Consider the following 20,262-nt stretch of genomic DNA (forward strand, 5'->3'; position numbering starts at 1 on the left):
GCTATGAGTAAGAGACATTTAAATGCTACTTAAGTGCTACTAATGTGCAACCTTCCTTCTTCAAGGTGGAGTCTAAAAGATGTGTTCAGATTCAGCTGCTGCACAATAAGGTACTTGATGCAATATAAACACAAAAGTCAAATCAAACGTTTCAGAATCCAGATGGTACAAAACAATAAATGGAATAAAATACCGATTAAAAGCATAATTAATACATAGACCTACCAATGCCTTTTAAATGGACCGCTATACCAGTGTCTCCACAGCTGGGGCTGGTAGCGTGTAGTAACAAACTTTGTTTGATGAACCCAAGATGATCTCATTTCAGTCATTAGCTCGACAGATACATTTATACATAAGATTTCTCCAAACGGTTTGTAAAGATATATGTCCTTTATTCACAAACCTTTCACTGGCTCTACACCATCTGTCTGTTGAGTAATAATTTCATGGCGTCATTACGCGCTACTTGAAGTCTCTGTAGGTTGGCTTTCTTGTCATTAGACCACAAGTGTGTACAATGTTCCAAACAGGGGCATCTTCACTCCATCTCTCACATACATACATACTATAAATGCATACATTTTACGTCATTCATATCTGTTCTGTAATAAAATGTCCAAGATAATCTATCATAAACACAAAGTTGTTATCAGACAATTTGAAGTCAGGGCATTTTAGACTTTGTCCTTCTTGGTTCTACAGATCGAGATGGCACTCTTACTGGTTTCACACCATAGACAGTACATGAAGTGAGGAGCTGCTGGAGACCAGCACTACATGGACTAAGAATCACAAGATTATCTGCAGACATAATATGATTAACTAAAGTATGAGTTGTCCATGTTCCTCCATGTTCCCTGGGTACTACAGGCTTTCAGCTGCTTGGAAAGGTCATCAATATATAGATAAAAAGAACTGGGGACTAATGCTGACCCTTGTCGGACCCCATTGGTAACCTCAAATAGGGCTGAGTCACCTTGGTCCCTTGTTACTTGCATTGTCAGGTGGGCACACCAGTAATTCAGAATTCACAATGTATTTGGGGACAGCTCTTTGAATTTAACAAACAGCTTTCTATGATTAACACTATCAAAAGCTTTGGAAGAGTCAATAAAACACATGAGAACGCATGAGTTTTGACCTCTACATTTGTTGACAATTTTCTTCCAGGCATGTTTACACAGGTCAGTGGTCCGATCCCAATCTCCAGCCTTACGGACTCAGACTTTGAGGCCATGGACAAATAACTATAGAGCCAGTACAGTCTCAATAATGGTAAATTCACAAATGCGTCTTTTTCAAAATGGATCTACCCTTAGCCGATCAGACGTCGCCCTCTTTTTCAACCAATCTCATGAGCATAGCTTCCCCTCCCCTCGTGGCTACATTTGTGCTGAAGAGGGGGCGTGGCTTATCGTGAGCGGCCGTCATTCAGATACTGTTGTGGGACTACTGATAATGTTATGAACCCAGACACCATAGAGTTTGATGTTCCAACGTTTTTTTACAGTTCCCCAGTTTGATAGAGGTGCTCTGTAGTGGCGCGCTAACATATGTGTTATCACAACAGTTTATTGTGGCCTTTAAAGGAACAGTGTGTATGATTTAGTGGCACCTAGTGGTGAAACTGCAGATTGCAACCAAAACGAAAGGCTCCCTCTCGAGCAGGGGTCGGCAACCCAAAATGTTGAAAGAGCCATATTGGACCAAAAAAACAAAAAACAAATCTGTCTGGAGCCGCAAAAAATTAAAAGCCTTATTTAAGCCTTATAATAAAGGCAACACATGCTGTAAGTGTCTTTATCAGCATACTATCAAAATGACTAAGTAGGCGACAAATATATAATGCGCATTTGTGATTAAATGTTTACTTTCCCTGCAGCGCATCCTGGAGCAACCCTGTCTCCTACAAACTACGTTCCCCCAGAATATGCATGTTTAATTACGTTGAGTAGAAACATATTTTTTGCCTGATTACGTCTGTCTCTGACATATTACAAATTGCTTATACACGTATTTTAGTTTTATTGTTTATTACAAATACATTTATAATCGTATGTTTGTGTTATTGTTTTCTTGCTTTCCCGCAGAATTTTAGCATATTTGAATTTCTAAACTTTGCAGAGAAAAAAAAAGGGGCAGTGTGAGGCCGGTAACGGGGCCAAAGGTGCCGGTAATGGCCCGCGTCGCACCGGGGTCCGGGCCGATAACGGCCCGCTTTGCGCCGGGTCCGGTCTTCTCTAAGTCGGGTTGTTTTGTGAATGCAGCCCAAAGGGGGAGATGAACTCATCCAGTGCAGTGAATCACTGCAGTGAACTCAACAGACACTCGGATCATCTTCTCATTGCAAAGCTAACATGCAGACAATCCTCCCGCATTGGCAATGAAAGCAAATGATTTGGTCCAAGAACTGTTGAATCCTCTGTTCTCCTCAGCTAACTTTCTCTTTGTCCCTTTGGGGTTCATGGCCCAACACATCCGCAGGTTTGTTTGCAACACCCTGCCTGGCACCGCGCCAAACTGAAACAAACGTGTGTCGCAGGCACAAATCTTCACAAATGTTCGTTTTATATTTTCTACACTTTTTTACAGCATTGTAAAACATTAAGAGTGTTTGTCCTCCTACAGAACCCTATTAAAACAAAAAATATATATATTTCCCCCCATCTTTTTCCATTTTTATACATTTTTGAAAAAGTTCCAGGGAGCCACAAGGGCGGCGCTAAAGAGCCGCATGCGGCTCTAGAGCCGCAGGTTGCCGACGCCCGCTCGAGAGCTAGTGTTGGTTTTGTCCCTTCTGGGCTACTGTAGAAACAAGGGACCCACTCCTTATGTACATATATGCTAATAAAACCCTTCTTAGGTTCAGGTGATTATATTTGAATAAAAACATGGTTTTAAATTATATTCAATTTCTACTCATAAATCATGTAAATCATACAGAGAAATGTAATGTATAGTAGTTCTGTTGTATTGGCATAGTGTCTGTGAAGAATCACAATGGTTAATGTTAAAATTGTTTTTATTTGTATTGAATACACATTGACATATTTTGAAATATAACAGGATTATAAACTATAACACATCTAGTATTAACGCAGCTTAATGAATAAGCTGCTTGAACTGCAGTGACTGTTGAAATGTGTTGTCCTTCATGCTCATCTTAGCAGCTCAATAGTGACTATTACCAGGAAATACATTCTTAAATACATAAGTAAGGCAACAGTGATCCAATGCAGAATGGAGTGAGTATGGTATTGGCTGTGTGCACAGTGGAGTCCCTGTGCATCGGTCTTTTACTCAGTTGTTTCTTGGCTTTTATGTACAGAACTCCACAATTTAAGTCAAGTATCGATACCAGTTACTAATGGTGGTGAAAACAAGGTCCATCCTTCACTCCTTCGTGTATCCACTTCCTCAGCTGTCCTCTGAGCCTCATCTGGTCATTAGTCCTCCCAGTGTTCGGCGTCCTCGTTGCTTTGTCGAAGGCTAACATGTCGGACTGGTCCAGCACCATCAGCCTCACTCCTGGAACACAGAGAGGAATGAGTGCATCACTACTTTGATCTGTGGTATCTTTGGTAGAAGGTCCTCTAATCATATTTATTATTGGTAGTATAACGTCATACAGCATGCACAATATAAATATCACTTACAGAAGACATATTTTCAGTGAAACTGAAATGACAGAAGTGTATGTGTACTTTGTCGACTCTGGTGGCTGAAGGCTATGTTGTTGATTCTGAAGTAGTTAGTCATGTTTAAATCTACAGGGAACAGAAATACACACAGTAATCACTTTACATCAGGGGTGGGAAAACTACGCCCACGGGCGAGTATCATAATTCTAATATTTAAAAAAATATAAATATATTTTATTTTTAAAATTATAAGTTATAGTAAAGACCGCTGTAGCACTTCTCTATTCCTCACGAGAGTTTCCTGAAGCACGATGTCAGCAACAGAGCAGCATGGATGTTTCTTAACGCTCATTTCCTGCTCAGCTCTTCTAGGCTGTGTGTTTCTCTCCTGCAGCAGAACACAGCAGGCAGGTCAGAGGTCACACTGCCGTAACGCCGCTTCCTGCATTGAGCCCTTCTGTGACAATGAGTGGACCAAAGAAAAGTCCACAGAGTGTGAGTGTTTCATGAGGACCACAACTGATGAATATGTTTTTATTCAAAGGCTGTATGTTATCTTACTTGCTAATAAACCGTTGCAGTTCAAAGAATACAATATTAGCTGGCACTTTTCCACCAAGCATGCTAACGCTGCGTTCACACCAGAATGTTGTGAATGTGACGCGTAAGTAGCTTACATGCAAAGTCAACGCACGGACATGAATGGTTGCAAAAAAGCTCATTTTCAGCGGGACGATGCAAATAGCGTGTTTGACGCGTGGCGTCAGCCAGTCAGAGTTGAGAAGCTTCGCCGGCATCACCGCCGTCCTGTCGTTGCTATCAAACTGCTGCCGGTCCCCCTGAAGGAGCGCTGGTAGCGGCGTCATTCAGACGCTGTTGTGGGCCTACGGATAATATTATGAACCCGGACACCGTGGAGTCTGATGTTCCCATGTATGTGGAAGTTACACAACAAGTATAAAGCAGAACTAGTGCTTCTTTAAACGGTGACTGTTTTTTGGAGATAAGCCACAGAGATAAGCCACGCCCCTTTTAGGCGCGAGTAACATTCACAATGCGTTTGGTGTGAATGCAGCTTTACTATGCTCGACCCAGCCCGTCTGTCACATTTTAAAAGTCATTGTGGCCCCCGGGCCAAATGGTTTGCCCGCCCCTGGTCTACATGATACACTTAAATGAACTGTACCATACACAGATATGAAATATCCACAAATAATCAAAAAGTATGCAAAGAAATACTTGTTTTTTTATCTATAATTTTATGAATAGATGGATTGAAGATGGATTCAGGTTCTGAATAAATAACTATAACTACCTGCAGAGCTAAAAAAAACTCAAAGGATTGCAGAAGGACAACAATCACTGAGAACTCATAGATCACCGACACCGATGAGGGAGGAGGACAAGCTAAACAGAGCAAAGTACACATCTTCATGACGTCCTGGTCCAGAGAACTTAAGACCTCCGACTGGGCAGACGGTTGCCTTTCCAACAGGACAATGACCCTCAGCACAGAGACAACGTGGCCATGAGAGGGACTCTGACCTCTGCCAATGTCCTTGAGTGGCCCAGCCAGGACTCGGACTTCATTACAATCATGTTTGATTGGGTTTATGCAGTGGTGTATAGTAACAAAGTAGAAATACTTCATTACTGTACTTAAGTAGTTTTTTTGGGATATCTGTCATCTACTATTTCTATTTCTGTTGTCTTTTATACACTACATTTTGCAAAGAAAACTGATACTTTGACTCTGATACATTTCTCTGAAACAACTTCTTTGGCAAGGGGGGGGCAGGTGTCTGATCTTCTAATTTAGCTATACATGGTGTATGTTAGGCTAACATTCGCTAGCTATCATAAATCAAATGAAACAATTAGTGTAGTAGAAAGATCACTCGTGAGTTAATGAGCCGAGAGTGTTTTTATCATGTGTTTTAGTCATTTTAGCTATAATCATTGCAACACTAGGCTAATGTTAGCTGACTTAACATTAGCGAGCCACCACACCATAGGATTGACAGGAGGCGCAAGAGCACAGCATTACGATTTGAACCGCGTCGAAGTTAGAGATGCATGCAAGTGTGTAGCAAGCGGGCTAGCTAAAGTTGATATGTCATGGTGCCACAGCACTTGAAAGAATAAACTTCATAATTCTTCAAATTCTGACCCCAAGCTGTTTTATTCACAGCATGTACTTGTACTTTTTTGTAGTTTTATTTTGTAGTCTTGTGTCTGTGCACTTCCTGCCCTGTTATTGGGATTGTGTGTCTACCTGGTTCCTGATTGTGGATTCCCTGCCCTCATTGTGTCCACCTGTTTCTCGTTACCTCCTTGTATTTAAACCCTGTTTGTCTCCTTGTCGGTTTGTACTGTGTGCCCCTGCGCGTGCCCTCTCAGTTGCATGGCTCTGTTTAATTAGTGTTGTTTGTTAAAATAAATGACTTTGAACAGTTGCGTGGGCATTTGGGTCCCCACTCTCCGAGCTTCCCGTGAGAGTATCTTTACTTGACTTTACTGACTCAAGTATGGCTTTTGTGTACTTCATGCGCCACTGGTTTATGTCTGGGCTCTGGAGACTGACGACGGCTATCTATCAACTTTTTGCTTTGCCAGCTTTGATCAGCTAATCACTGATCTACGGTCGTGTAGACCGAACATTTTAGCACAAAGCTGCACCATTAGAAAATATGAAGCGTCTCAATCATCACGTTTCGCTGAAGCTCTTATCCAAAGTGACTGACACGTTGCTCTATACACAGTAGTCACAGCAACGGGGAGCAATTCAGGGTTAAGTGTCTTGCTCAAGGACACAACGACGTGGACTAGCGGAGCCGGGGATCAAACCACCGATCCTCTGATTGAAAGGCTGGCATACTAACCATTGAGCCACAGTCAACCCTCATTATGTCTGAATGCGCTGAATATCAGTCTATCTACAGTATCATCTGTCCCAAGATGATATTCCAGTTCATATGTTGTTATATAATAGCCATATATATTTTGTTTCATTTACAAATTATGTCATATAATGTATTTGTATGATGTAAAGTTATTCCTTTGACATGAATGGAATTGTTTATAGTAATCTGATGAGGATCAGCTAGGATAAGAGGAAGAGGCAGAAGCGAGTCTCAGGTTTTGTTTCCTTTTTGTTGGACAGCACATCAGCACAGTCTTTGACCTCACGTTAGAACTCCCACTAGACTTATGATTTTGTTTGGTTGAAAAAATACATAAAAGGTCAATCAAAAATAAATAAATGCAATACAACAACATTGCTTTTACTTTGAAGTGGTTTATGTACGCGCTTTTACTTTGAAGTGGTTTATGTTCGTGCGTGTGCTTCCGTAGCCTCACCAACAAGCTCGTTGAGGACTTGCAGACTTGAGCCTGACATGAAAGTATTGCTGTGTCCGCCTCACAAAGAGAAACACAGTCAGGAAGAAAAACTGAACTGAAACCATGAAAAGCACTTATTGCTTTTGTAGAAAGTGAATCAATTGCTGGTCTTTAACATCTTTAAGGTAAGAAACAGACTGAACATGGACCAAAGAAGGAGTGGTTTGTCCCTCACAGGGACCCTTACTACTGAACATGGACCAAAGGAGGAGTGGTTTGTCCCTCACAGGGACCCTTACTACTGAACATGGACCAAAGAAGGAGTGGTTTGTCCCTCACAGGGACCCTTACTACTGAACATGGACCAAAGAAGGAGTGGTTTGTCCCTCACAGGGACCCTTACTACTGAACATGGACCAAAGAAGGAGTGGTTTGTCCCTCACAGGGACCCTTACTACTGAACATGGACCAAAGGAGGAGTGGTTTGTCCCTCACAGGGACCCTTACTACTGAACAGTACCTTAAAGAAAACAGATGTATAAACTATATATGTATGTATGTTAGCTTGTTGTTGCTCCAGAGTGCTGTTATATTGTTCTGATAACATTACTTTAAAATAAAAGCTGCAATACACTAGTTTTTACTTCATTATTGAATTTGGCGCATAATGCGATTAATCAGTGTAATTGTTCCAACTTTGCTATAAATATATGTGCAGGGCTCTCAAGTTTTGAAGGCAGGCAAGCATGACTATATCCCCCTGGAGCCGTCGTCGACGGGGGGAGTGGAGGGGGGAAGGAGGGACGACAAATACTCGCCGCCGGACGGCTCCAGTGCCGCCTGTCATTACATCTTACCCAGATACAACACATGCAAAAGATATGTTTTTCTGATTGACTGTAGCCCATTTCTTTTTCTTGATTGGCTGATGAGTGGCTCCTCATGAAGGGGGGGTGGGGGGCTTGATTCCTCCGTGGTGAGGGCAGCGCGACCAAATCATGTTTGCGCGCTGTGGCACATTAAATAGTCTGGAGTTTTTTTTCAGCGTGAGAAATACGATGTGTGGAGGGAGGGCGGGACTTAAGACCGAAATGCGTGACAGTCACGCTCAATGCATGACACTTGAGAGCCCTGTATGTGTATGATCCTCATGGTACAAACAGTTACGAAGCTGTCTTATCTACGCCTAGATGCTACAATGTTAGCAAAGCTTAGCCCCGATTGATCCAATCCAGTGAGAAAAAGTGATTTGCTTGTCGTCTTGCGGACAGAACTAACAAAAAAGGATTTCAGACTTTTTACGTTTATGTCAGCATTCATCCATTTATTGCAATGAAATCACAGTGAAAGTTAGCTTTGCATCTGGTGTGAACGCAGCATGAGAAAATCACAAGGTTCACACTGAAGCATTCAGTGAGATCAGAGGAGTCAACTCAAACCCTTTCATTCATTAAAAACATGTCTGTCGCTCCACAGCTGTAACAGACTTGTTGTTGTGAACCTCAGTTACGCCGCGATGACTTCACAGCAGACACGTTTCATTTCATACTCATTTTGAGCAGAAAGATGTGCCAACAATAATATGAGGTTATGTGTCAGCACACATAAACAGTATCTTTAATGAAGTACAAAATATACTTATTTCTTGACTCACTACAATGTGAGTAGTAGAAACTCTTCGGACTGAAATGAGTTCCAGTTAAAGTGCTGCACAGCTCCAACCCAGAAGAAGTAAAAACATTTCTTTCTGCTAACTGTGCACACAGACTCAGCGGCTCTGAGGAAAATGAAAAAAGTGTGCCCCTCTCCCACCCCAACACACACACACACACACACACACACACACACACACACACACACACACACACTCCCCCCTGTCTTTCCACCAGCTGCTGATGTCTGACAGGCTGATGATGACTGTGTTTTTTCCCCTCCTTGTTTCAAAGTATGTTGGAGCAGATGGCCTGGAGAGGCAGAGTAGGGGAATGTGTTGGAGACACTGCTGGGGAATGTGCCAAGTGTGTGTGTGTGTGTGTGTGTGTGTGTGTGTGTGTGTGTGTGTGTGTGTGTGTGTGTGTGTGTGTGTGTGGTTTCAGTTCGCGTGCCTTCTTGCTGCCCTCTGCCCTTCATGGCGCCAGCTCCACTTCCCTTCCACTCTAAACATCTGGTGTCTGGAACTTTTGAGAACACACACATACATGCACACACAAACCCTAACACACGTGCACACACAAACACACACACGCGTGCACGCACACACGCACACGTGCACACACGTGCACAGACAGCAAGCAGGGAGAAAGCCCTCAGCGAGTTGGTGTGTAGAGAGCAGCATGCCTGCAGTAGTGTGAGGCTGGATGTGAACGTTTGTTCACTCATATCTAATATAAACATATTCTTTTAAAGAACCACATGGGTGTTAAATGTGTGTGACATCACATTGAGCATCCCTTTTTCTAACAATGTGTTCTGTGTTCTGTTCATAGTCAAATAAAAGGAGATATATATATATATATATATATATATATATATATATATATATATATATATATATATATATATATGTATATATATATATACATATATATACATATATATATATATATATATATATATATATATATATATATATATAAATATAATTTTTCTATATTTTACAAGCCAGAGAGGGAACTTAAATATAATCTTTTTCCATATAATTTCAAGCCTTTTACCTATGTAATATTTCAAAAAATCTGGCACATCCTGATGATGCAGAAACATTAATCCATGCATTTGTTACTTCAAGACTAGATTACTGTAACTCCTTATTATCGGGCTGCTCTGGTACGGCCCTTGGGTCTCTCCACTTGATACAAAATGCTGCAGCTCGTGTACTAACGAGGACTAGAAACAGATCACATTACTCCTGTATTAGCTGCTCTGCACTGGCTTCCTGTAAGATGTAGAATTATATTTAAAATCCTGCTCCTCACCCATAAAGCCTTAACTGGTAATGCACCATTATATCGTAAGGAGCCTATAGTGCCATACTACCCACTAGAGAGTTACGTTCATTGAATGCAGGGTTACTTGTGGTTCCCAGAGTCTTAAAAAGTAGGTTGGGGGCTCGAGCCTTCAGTTATCAAGCTCCTCTTCTGTGGAATAAGCTTCCACTTTCAGTCCGGGGGGCAGACACAGTCACCTTATTTAAGAGTAGACTTAAGACTTTCCTCTTTGACAGCGCTTATATTTAGACCCCGATCTTTGATCCAGGAAGCTTTCTTTCAGAGGTTGGGTCAGACAACTCTCCTCTAGATTCATGAGGGTATCCACCCCGTGAGTCAGTCAGAAGGCCCCCCCCCCCCCCCCTTTAGATATGCTGCTATAGGCCTAGACTGCTGAGGGCATCTTAGGATACACTGAGCTCCTCCTCTCCTCCTCTCCTCTTCTTCTTTCTCTCTTCTCCTTTCTCCTCTTTTGTCTTTCCTTCTGGAAAAATTATTGTCTTTCAATGCACATTACTAATTCTACTTCTTTCCGGGAGCCTCTGTGCTTCCTCGCCTCAAGTTTCCATGGACTGTGGTTATCTGGATCGTTGTCCATGTGTATACTACTCATTATATGAATAATTTCTGTCATATTCATGTGCTGTAACTCTGTTACGGTGTTCATTCTGGTCACATGACATCTGTTGCTTCTGTCCATCCTGGAGAGGATCCTCCTCTGTTGCTCTATGAAGGTTCTTCCTGTTTCCCTGTGAAAGGGTTTTACTGTCTTTATTTGGGGAGTTGTTCCTGATCCCATGTGAGGTCCTGGGACAGGATGTCATGTGTTCATATTGTAAAGCCCTCTGAGGACAATTTAGTATTTGTGATTTTGGGCTACACAAAATAAACTGAATTGAAAACTAGAAGGAACATAGCTAGACTACAGGATCAGACTGTGATTTACATGAGGGAACATATCTAATTGCCCCTCAGGACATTTGGAGCCACGTTTATGTGCAGCTTAATGTGCTATAGCAGCAGCTAGCCTGCTAACTGACACTAGCACTGCACTGTTCCACATTAAATGTTCATTTGGGGGCTTCTCCAACAGGCCACGCTGGAGAACAGGTAATGTTAGCAGGGAAGCTAATGTGTGTTGTTGGTCGGAGGCTCTTGTTACATTAAACTGACATTAAACTACATGCACATACTCAGTGCTTGATAGGATACCCACCTGAAACCAGAGGGTGGAGTCAACAACTTTAATGGGTTAAACAAAGTCTGAATGAAATACTGCCACTTCTCCATGACCTGCATGTGTTAAGAAGAGCGTGTTCTTTAACCAGCAGGCCAGGGGGGTCAATCCCCAGTCCTGCAGACTGCATGTCAGTGGATATTGTGATATTTGTGTATTGATCTCAAGCATTCCTGTCATCTTTCTCTCTGCAGTCTTCTCGCTTCAATTTTCTGACATTTACAATAGATTCATCAACCTTATAGGAACCTTTTTCATCATTTAAGATGTCGGTTTAGGGGAAGTGTCATGCTCAGTTCCAGGTTCAGACTTGTATTTGTACTACAACACTTCAATATTCAATATTTAAAACTGTTTTTTTGTTTCTCAGACAGTCTGTCTGGGACACATTCAGAGTGTTTCACTGCATTTCAATATGTTGTATATTCGGGCTGTGTGTGTTTCTCCATGGATTGAGTTTTCCAGTACTTGCTGTCAAAGTATTTATATATAATGTAAACCTGCTTAATACAAAATAAAATAGAAATTCCGTTTTTATACAACATGTGCCCTTACAACTAAATTTAAAGTTTACATCAATTAAAAATGCCAGCAAGCTGAGCGACTGAACACTGAGCTTCATTTTCATTTCATGAACTATTCCAGGAACTAAACATTGCTTTGCATCACTTCTAAGGTGACCCGTCAAAGGAGAGCTGTGTCTGCTGGAGATGTCATATGTACGCTCTCAAATAAAACCTAGGAGTCAAATCATAGTTTGGGCCATGTGCAGCTCAAATAAAGGCAAGAAAACATATTGAACCTAGGGGGCAACTGTGGCTCAGTGGTTTGCATGTCCGTCTTCCAATCGGTGGTTCGATCCCGGCTCCGCTAATCCATGTTGTTGTGTCCTTGAGCAAGACACTTAACCCTGAATTGTTTCCCGTTGCTGTGTCTATGGTGTATAGAGCAAAAATGTAAGTCGCTTTGGATAAAAGCGTCAGCTAACTGAAATGTGATGTAACCTTGAAGCTAGTTCCTGCTTCCAGAGGTCCATTGACAGTAACAGACAAACAAAACGACGTTAAAGTAAAAATGATTGGAACGTAATAATGAGTCAAAACAGTAGTGTAAAAAGAAAGTGCTGACTGATGGACATTATTTAATATGTATCAAGACAACAGGTAAACATGGACAATGTGTTAAGTTGGTGTAACAACTAATTAAATCCGGAAGTGGAATCTGGTCAGACGTCATTCTAAACTTGGTTTGTTTCTTTGTGTAGCTTTAGAGTGTCTCACCTTCCTCTTCTTGCTCCGGCCCTCGGCCTGCAGGGTCCTGGTGCACTGCTCCACACACTCAGAGAAGTCCAGACTGCTGTGGGCGGGACTGTAGTCCAGCTCAGCCAACTGAGCCAGAGACAGGATGTAGTTGCAGGCTATACGTAATATTGCCAGCTTGGAAAGCTTCTGCCCATAAGAGTAACATGGCACCTGGAGAGAGGAAGTTGGGATTACAATTTGTGTATGTTTCTTCAAACGACAGAGTATGTTGGATGTGGACGTTTTTGCAGCAAGTGGATGATAGCAAATGGACCTGTACAGTGCTTTACTAGTCCTGTGACCACTCAAAGCACTTTCACACACTGATGGGAGAGGCGAAGGTGCCACCTGTCCATCAGGACTAAAATTCACACTGATGGAGGAGCTACATGAAGGTACCACATGTCCATCAGGACTAACATTCACACTGATGGAGGAGCTACATGAAGGCACCACCTGTCCATCAGGACTAACATTCCCACTGATGGAGGAGCTCCATGAAGGTACCACCTGTCCATCAGGACTAACATTCCCACTGATGGAGGAGCTACATGAAGGTACCACCTGTCCATCAGGACTAACATTCCCACTGATGGAGGAGCTCCATGAAGGTACCACCTGTCCATCAGAACTAACTAACTTTCACATGCTGATTGTAGGGGCTACCATGAAGGCTCCACCTGTCCTCCAATGTCACCCAACTAAATGGCTGTTTCCAGGATTATGTGAATGCTAGCTTGTGCTTCAACGCTGTAACCTTTTCTTTACCAACCTCAATATTGTGGAGAATTCTGAGAAGATCTGAGAAGGAAGCGAGGTGCCCAATCACATTTTTAGCACTTGCTCAATCGGGCAAGCGAGTTTCAAGTTTACTAGCACTACGTAGCATTTTCTTTCCCGCCGCATGTTCTTCAATAGTAGCGCAGTGTGCTCAGTAATGTGTTTCCACTCCATTATTTATTGCCAGTTTGAGAAGTTGTTTTATCTAAATGAAGAAACATTATGCAGTGGCATAGTGGCTAAAGATGTATGAGGCTTTATGCTCTTTTAAGCTAGCAGTATACTGGTGCAACCTTACTTTTGAAATCTGATCAAACAGAATCTCTTGTTTGCTGTGCATGATGCCATCCTGTTTTGATAGAAGAACATTATACCAAGCTTTAAATGACTAAATGAACCTGTATTCACTTCAGTTACAGACTGACATAATTCTTCTTGTTTTATTTCCTGTCCGCTGCATATGGACGCCACCGTAAACAAATTCACTCAAAGCCCAAAGATGTGTGAATCTGCACAACGTTTATGTGAACAATGTGCTTGAACTTTCGTGCGTGTTGTGTTGTGAGGATAGAACGTGAGTCTGACCTGCTTCCTCAGGGCCTCAAACGCAGCACTGATGGTGTGGACCCGGGTTCTCTCTCGGGCATTGGCCAGAAGCCTCCTGGTCTGCTGGATGACTTTGACCTCTGGGAGACGGCCAGGTCCATCAGTGCTCCCCCCGGCTTGCTTCCTGGGAGACTCCTGGAAGCAGAAGGACATTTGTTTTTTCTGTTTCACTGAACTAAACAACAGCAGCATGTTATTGAACTGTCCTCTGGAACAGAACTCGCTCGTAACCCTCATAGGGGTTTTCCACTGGACATTTACTATGCCTTTTTCACAATAAAAGCTTCCCACCAGTTCATCAGTGAATAGTTTTAAAGCCTGCTGGCTTGACCCATGCCCATAGGAAACCCCTGTTAGACCTCAAAGGCAGCAGTTAATCCTTCTAACAGAACCCTGATGAACACCTCACAATAATTCACTAAGTGTACGAACTCCAGCAACGTATAATACAATGTATGTTTATCAGTTCATTGTATTGTTTTGTCATTTTGTTGGAAATGTGGAACCTCACTGGGCTGGAAGATTATTTATTTTTTACCTGAAGAAAATAGGACTTGTGGGGGTTCAGAGTTGAGCCAGATGTTCAACAGTGAGTTTCATAATGGAATCCAGGAAACAAGGACTGCTCCATCCCAATGCTGTGCTAGACATAGGGAAGGGTCACCAGAATGACAGCCAGCAAACTAAAGCACATTGATAATATGAATCTAAAATGTCTGTAGATGCTTTTCATATTCATGTCTAGTGAAGTTCAGGTTAGGTTAGCGAGGTCAGTACAACACAGCTATGCAGCTGTAGTTGTGTCTAGAAATGTCTGTTCTCAAGGGAACTTTAGTCAGACGCCTGCACTCAACACACACACACACACACACACACACCTGTTTATCAGTATGTTGACAGTAGAAAAGCAGACTGGACGTTGCTCGTCTCTTTCTGTGAGGATGAGAACACAGGATTCTCCTCCTCTTGACAGTTTAGAGCCAATTAAATGTTACTTTGCTTATGATATGTTGACAGAAAACCGTGTATTAAAGAGCTGAACGTAAATGGACCTGTACAGCGCTTTGCTAGTCTTCCGACCACTCAAAGCGTTTTTACACTACGAGACATCATTCACCTATTCACACACTGATGGGAGGAGCCACCATGCAAGGTGCCATCAGTACAGTCAGCCATTCATACACCGTAGGCGCAGCTACGGGAGCAATTTCAGGGTTAAGTGTCTTGCTCAAGGACACATTGACATGGGCTAGCGGAGCCGAGGATCGAACCACCGATCCTCTGATTGAAAGACGACCCAGCTCACCACTGAGCCACAGTCGCCCTGGCTGTTCATGGTGTAGTTAGACGGTCAACCTGGTTGACTGGACGACTCCCTGTTTTTGCAACTGCAGGGCTCGTTACTTTACCTGTGATCGAGGAAATAAATGACGAAAACGAGAGAAGTTGTCCAACTGAATTCTTCTGTAGGCGACACCAGGCTTCCAATAATTTTCCATGCTAACAACATTATATCCTGGGCCTAGACCTGCAGCCAGTCTACATTCTCATGTGCAGTCTTTCTACAGAATGACACATCATGGAGGATGGACAGAACCTGCCACACTAACTCAAAAGCTGTTCATTTGGCATCAATGAACTGTACAGTACTGATTAATAATCACTGATGAGTATTGCCCATTACAAATGATCACAACAAATGCATTAAATTATAGCTACATATCAATAACAAACGTGTTGCTGACAGTTGTTTGCATTACTAATTCATATAATGGTTACTTATCAATTGAGGTGATGTTTTTAAATGTCTTGCTTTGTAAGATATTACATTGACTATATATGCACATACAAGTCAAGTGTAAACTATTAATCAATTAAAATCAAAATGTTGCTGATTAATTTTCTAACTAAATCCAATACTTGGATATTTCTCCGTATTACTTCCTTCAGAAACACTCCACACATCACCTTAGGTGACTGGTCCTGGTCCAGATACTGGTGACACTGGGAGGTCTGGGAGGCTCTCGGGACAGGCAGCGCTGAGGTGTGGGGCTCCAGGGAGAAGGCCTGCTGGCTGGGTGAATGGCTGTGGCTGCTGCTGGATGATGTGGACAGAGGGAAAGTGGAGCAGAGGCCCAGTTTGAGTCTGTTGGACAGAGGCTGGGATATGGCGGTGGGCCAGTGGGAGATCTCAGAATTACAGAATGGAGAGGAGGGTAACTGGGCCAGTTTGGAAGTAATGGCAGGCACGTTGATGCCAATTCTCATGTCTATGGCACCGCTCTGATCTGAAACCTCAGTGTCTTCTGGTAGTCCAGACAGAACCCGCGTAGTACTGGCCATCCCCTCCTGTGACATCATGAGCTGTCTCTGTAGAGGAGCCTCTACTGAGGTCACATCCGAGCCGCTCTCGGGCTCAGGGCCGCTGTAAAGCCTTTTGGGCTCCCGTGACTTCCTCTTGAACTTCTTGTTGGTGTCTGGCACAGAGACCAGCACTGGCTCTTTGGTCATGGATCTACTCCAGGTGTTACTCAGTGGATGAGGGTTCTTCATTTTCACACAATTAGTGTAACTAACAAGCTGTTGAAGTGAAATTTGAGCGGCAAATCTAATTTCAACTATGCAAAATGCAGATGTACGGAATGCAAAGCCTTCAAAACTGTTTCACTGTCATCTTTCAAACTCTTCACCTGCCGGCAGCATTGGCTTCATGACTGAAATCCAGTGAAAGAAACCTTTGTGTTTCAGACACAACTTTTGGTCCAAGTCTATGTGAACGTTTCCAACTCATAATGTACCCATACTTAACCGGTACGAGTTCAGAAAAGCTTGAAGCTTCCTTCCTGCCCAACCTTCAGCTGCCAACAGTGTAACTCAAGCTGCTCCGCGCTGACAGAAGCTGCACAGCCGTTCAGCTACTCCGACTTCACCAGCAGAGTTGCTGTGGCTCCACTCTGTCTGCATAGCAGCATCCTGAATGATCCGCATTAGTACACAGAGCTGTGTAACATCTGCTGTTCCCTGGCTTCCAGACTTTCCTCAGCTCTAAAGGGTTCTTTCTGTGTGAGGGTCCAGGCCTGCCTCAGAGTCGGGTCACATGGCTCCAGTCAGTCTGCATAGCAGCGCTGTGAATAACCACACTGACACACACTACAGCTGCTGGACACAATAATGGGAACAGCAGTCTGAAACAATACATGCAGTTCTGGAACAGCGAGCCGCTCTAAAACTCTCTACTCTTCATCCGTACTTGAGAAGTTGTTATGGGCAGAACACACTGAAGAAGTTCATCTCCCCTCAAAGCCGTTCAGGTGTCAGCGTGGAAGAGGATCTGGTGCCCTTCATGCCGGTCCATCCCGGAGTCTGAAGAAACGCTGCCGCCGCTCGCCGTAAACCTTCAACCGGCTGGATCCTCTGAGATGAACCCGGTCCTCTCGCTGCACGCAGACGCTCGTCTGCTGGCGTCTGACTGGCTGGAGCCTGAAACACTAACACATGCACACAGAGGGAGGGAGGGAGAGAGGGCGAGGAGAGAGGGAGGGAGGGAGAGGAGAGAGGGAGGGACAGGGGAGAGAGAGGGAGGGACAGGGAAAAGAGAGAGAGAGGGATGGGGAGGAGAGGGAGGGAGAGAGGGAGAGGAGAGAGACGGGGGAGAGAGGGAGGGAGAGAGAGAGGGACGGGGGGAAAGGGGAGAGAGGGACGGGGGGAAAGGGGAGAGAGGGATGGGGGGGGGAGAGTAAGTGAGGGAGGGGAGAGAGGAAGAGAGTGAGGGGGGAGAGCGAGCAAGAGAGGGAGGGACGGGAGAGAGAGAGAGAGGGAGAGGAGAGAGAGAAAGAGAGGGAGGGGAGAGAGAGAGAGAGAGTATTAGAACATATTGCTGGTGAGCAGCTGAGTCTTGACCCTTTCAGAGCGTCTCTTTGCACGTTAGCAAAGATTATGTTATTCACTTCCAATAAAAGACCTTACCTCAACTCAAAGTTACAGAAAGGCCTCAGCAGCACCACCTGGTGGCATGTAAGAGGAGCGGTTTGGATAACACTTCCAAGTGAGACATGGATGAAGCTCCATGTGCCAAATGCTCTTCATTCTTTCAGGATGAAAGTCTGTTTTGACCACCTCTGATTATTGTGATTTTATTTCTTCAGTAAAGAAAAATCTGTTCCTGTTTGGCAGAAGAGCAAAGTCTTATATATTTATTTTATTCATTTGTACATGATTTATTGTTATTGTTAGCAAGTGATATAATGTAAAATCAGTAACATGCTCTTCTGTGATCAGCTAATGAACTTGCTGAATTTGCTGCAACCTCAGGTGAAGGTGAACTTGTCTCCACTGGGGATGGAAGAGGTGGGTGGTATACAGATGCTTTTCCCAAAACCTTCCCAGCAGCCTCTTCAGGGACTGAGGGTCCGGTCTCCAACACCATGTCCTGGCAGGAAGTTAGTTACAACAGTGACTTTGACTCCTCTGTCACTCAACAAAACTTTAATTCTCGTGCTGTCTCTGGGACAGCAGAAGGAATCAAAGATGTAATCGTGACCAGAATTCACAAAGAACCAGAAAATTCAGACATGTCTGAAGATGAGTCTGCAAACCGGAGATTTGGGAAGTTGTACCAAGAGCTAGATACAGAAAAGGAAGAGGTACTTGACTTCCTCCCGTCTTCATTGTGGTAGTTGTTAGTATCGGGTAGAATAGAGAAAATGAAATCCCATTTTCCTTCTTCCACCCTCCCACACTATGAGAACTGGGCCCTATTCCACGTACGTGGTTCACTGATATATATAAGTTATATCCTATAACTTCCAGGATAAGATGACGTAGATCTGGATTTTCGGTTCCACGAAGCCAGTTTAGATCAGTCACCATAGCAACACATTGAAATCCCCTAACCTGGTCGGGAGCAGGTTTAGTGAAAGTTCACTGGATAAGTTGTTCACTCCCACCGGACAAAACGCAGCTCTCTTCCTCATTGATGAAGGAGCAATATTAGTTTTATAGGGAGAGTTCTTCCAGATCGACAAGATCCGTTCCCACATCTTGATGACGTCATGTGAGCGCTATCGATTCTGCTGACACGGACTCATTTATTTAAGAGACTTTCTGGAGCCGAACATTGAACACCGGCACAGCCGAGTGCTGTCCGTCTCACATAATGTACACAATACTGTACACAACACATACTGTACACAATACATACTGTACACAATACTGTACACAACACATACTGTACACAGTACATACTGTACACAACACATACTGTACACAACACATACTGTACACAATACATACTGTACACAACACATACTGTACACAGTACATACTGTACACAGTACATACTGTACACAACACATACTGTACACAGTACATAGTGTACACAGTACATAGTGTACACAGTACATAGTGTACATGCAGACTGGATCACAGAAGGATTGTGTAAAAAAAGAGCACAAGGCACAGCTCTCTTTTTAGCGAGTGGAACACGTTTGTGTCCGTGATGAGAGAACATGGTGAACGCTGCTGCGTGCTGCTCATAACCTTTATTTAGCGCTTTAGAAACTTCTGGATGTGTTGAGACACTCAGACTTCTATGACAGGATGCATATCATTACTGTAGATCACCATGAAGGTGGACTCATGATAACAATACTTATCCTGCTTCAACTTATTGAATTTCTGATTATGAATAATACATACTGATCCGCCCATACAAATATTCAAACTCCGAGTTATATTGTAATCTAAACACACATAAGTTACATGAATATACACATAGTTCATGATACATACGTGCATACAGTACATATATCCTCATAAGTATATATTAATTTGTATACGACTATTAGTAGTAACTAAACTAAATTAAACTAATTAATTAAACTAAATAAATATAATCTGAATGATTTGGGTGATGAGGTACTTAAAATTAGCAGAAACATTTTATTTTGTTTGACACATTTACTTGTCTGACATTCTGCACTGACTCGTGTTACACGGCGTTACGCTGCGTTCACAACAGGAAGTGAATATTCACTACGCTTGAATGTGAAGCACCATTAGGTTTTGTCATGATTATGGACTTAAATTCATCACATGTAGTCATGATCATCTTCTGCTCATCAGCAGAGAAAAGAGACGCTCTTTCTCTGAGTTTATTTGTCTTTTTAGAAAGACAACATCATGAATTTGGCGTTTGACTTTTCTCCCTTCTGAAGAGCAGCGGGCACACACAGTTATCCTGAGAACTGACGTCTGGTTAGAATGAACGAGACCGTTTGAGGGAGGATCCACCTTCAGGGAACCGCCATATCCTGGAGTCAATCTTCTCGTTAGGTTAAGCTGGATAATAGGACTTTTGATCGGAT

The 20,262-nt window shown here is 43.0% G+C and overlaps 1 protein-coding gene across 1 annotated transcript; it reads right to left on the bottom strand.

Moving 5' to 3' along the window:
* Positions 1-3,027: 3,027 nt before the first annotated feature.
* Positions 3,028-17,347, bottom strand: atoh8 (atonal bHLH transcription factor 8). Its single transcript, XM_068595335.1, has 4 exons — positions 15,866-17,347; positions 13,877-14,032; positions 12,491-12,682; positions 3,028-3,531 (listed from the first exon to the last, which is right to left on the bottom strand). The coding sequence occupies exons 1-4, from the start codon at positions 16,448-16,450 to the stop codon at positions 3,526-3,528; spliced, it is 939 nt and encodes a 312-aa protein (XP_068451436.1). The 5' UTR covers positions 16,451-17,347; the 3' UTR covers positions 3,028-3,525.
* Positions 17,348-20,262: the final 2,915 nt, after the last annotated feature.

Source organism: Clinocottus analis, unplaced genomic scaffold (genome assembly GCF_023055335.1).
Source record: "Clinocottus analis isolate CAN_PGR_092001 unplaced genomic scaffold, fCliAna1.0.p SCAF_10, whole genome shotgun sequence".
Lineage (NCBI taxonomy): Eukaryota > Metazoa > Chordata > Actinopteri > Perciformes > Cottidae > Clinocottus > Clinocottus analis.

Excerpts from the sequence above, each read along its gene's own strand:
- atoh8 (XM_068595335.1), bottom strand. The coding sequence starts at position 16,450 with ATGAAGAACCCTCATCCACTGAGTAACACCTGGAGTAGATCCATGACC. Across the intron at positions 14,033-15,865 it reads ACCAGGACCAGTCACCTAAG|GAGTCTCCCAGGAAGCAAGC; the intron begins GTGATGTGTGGA and ends TTCTGCTTCCAG. Across the intron at positions 12,683-13,876 it reads TTGAGGCCCTGAGGAAGCAG|GTGCCATGTTACTCTTATGG; the intron begins GTCAGACTCACG and ends TCCTCTCTCCAG.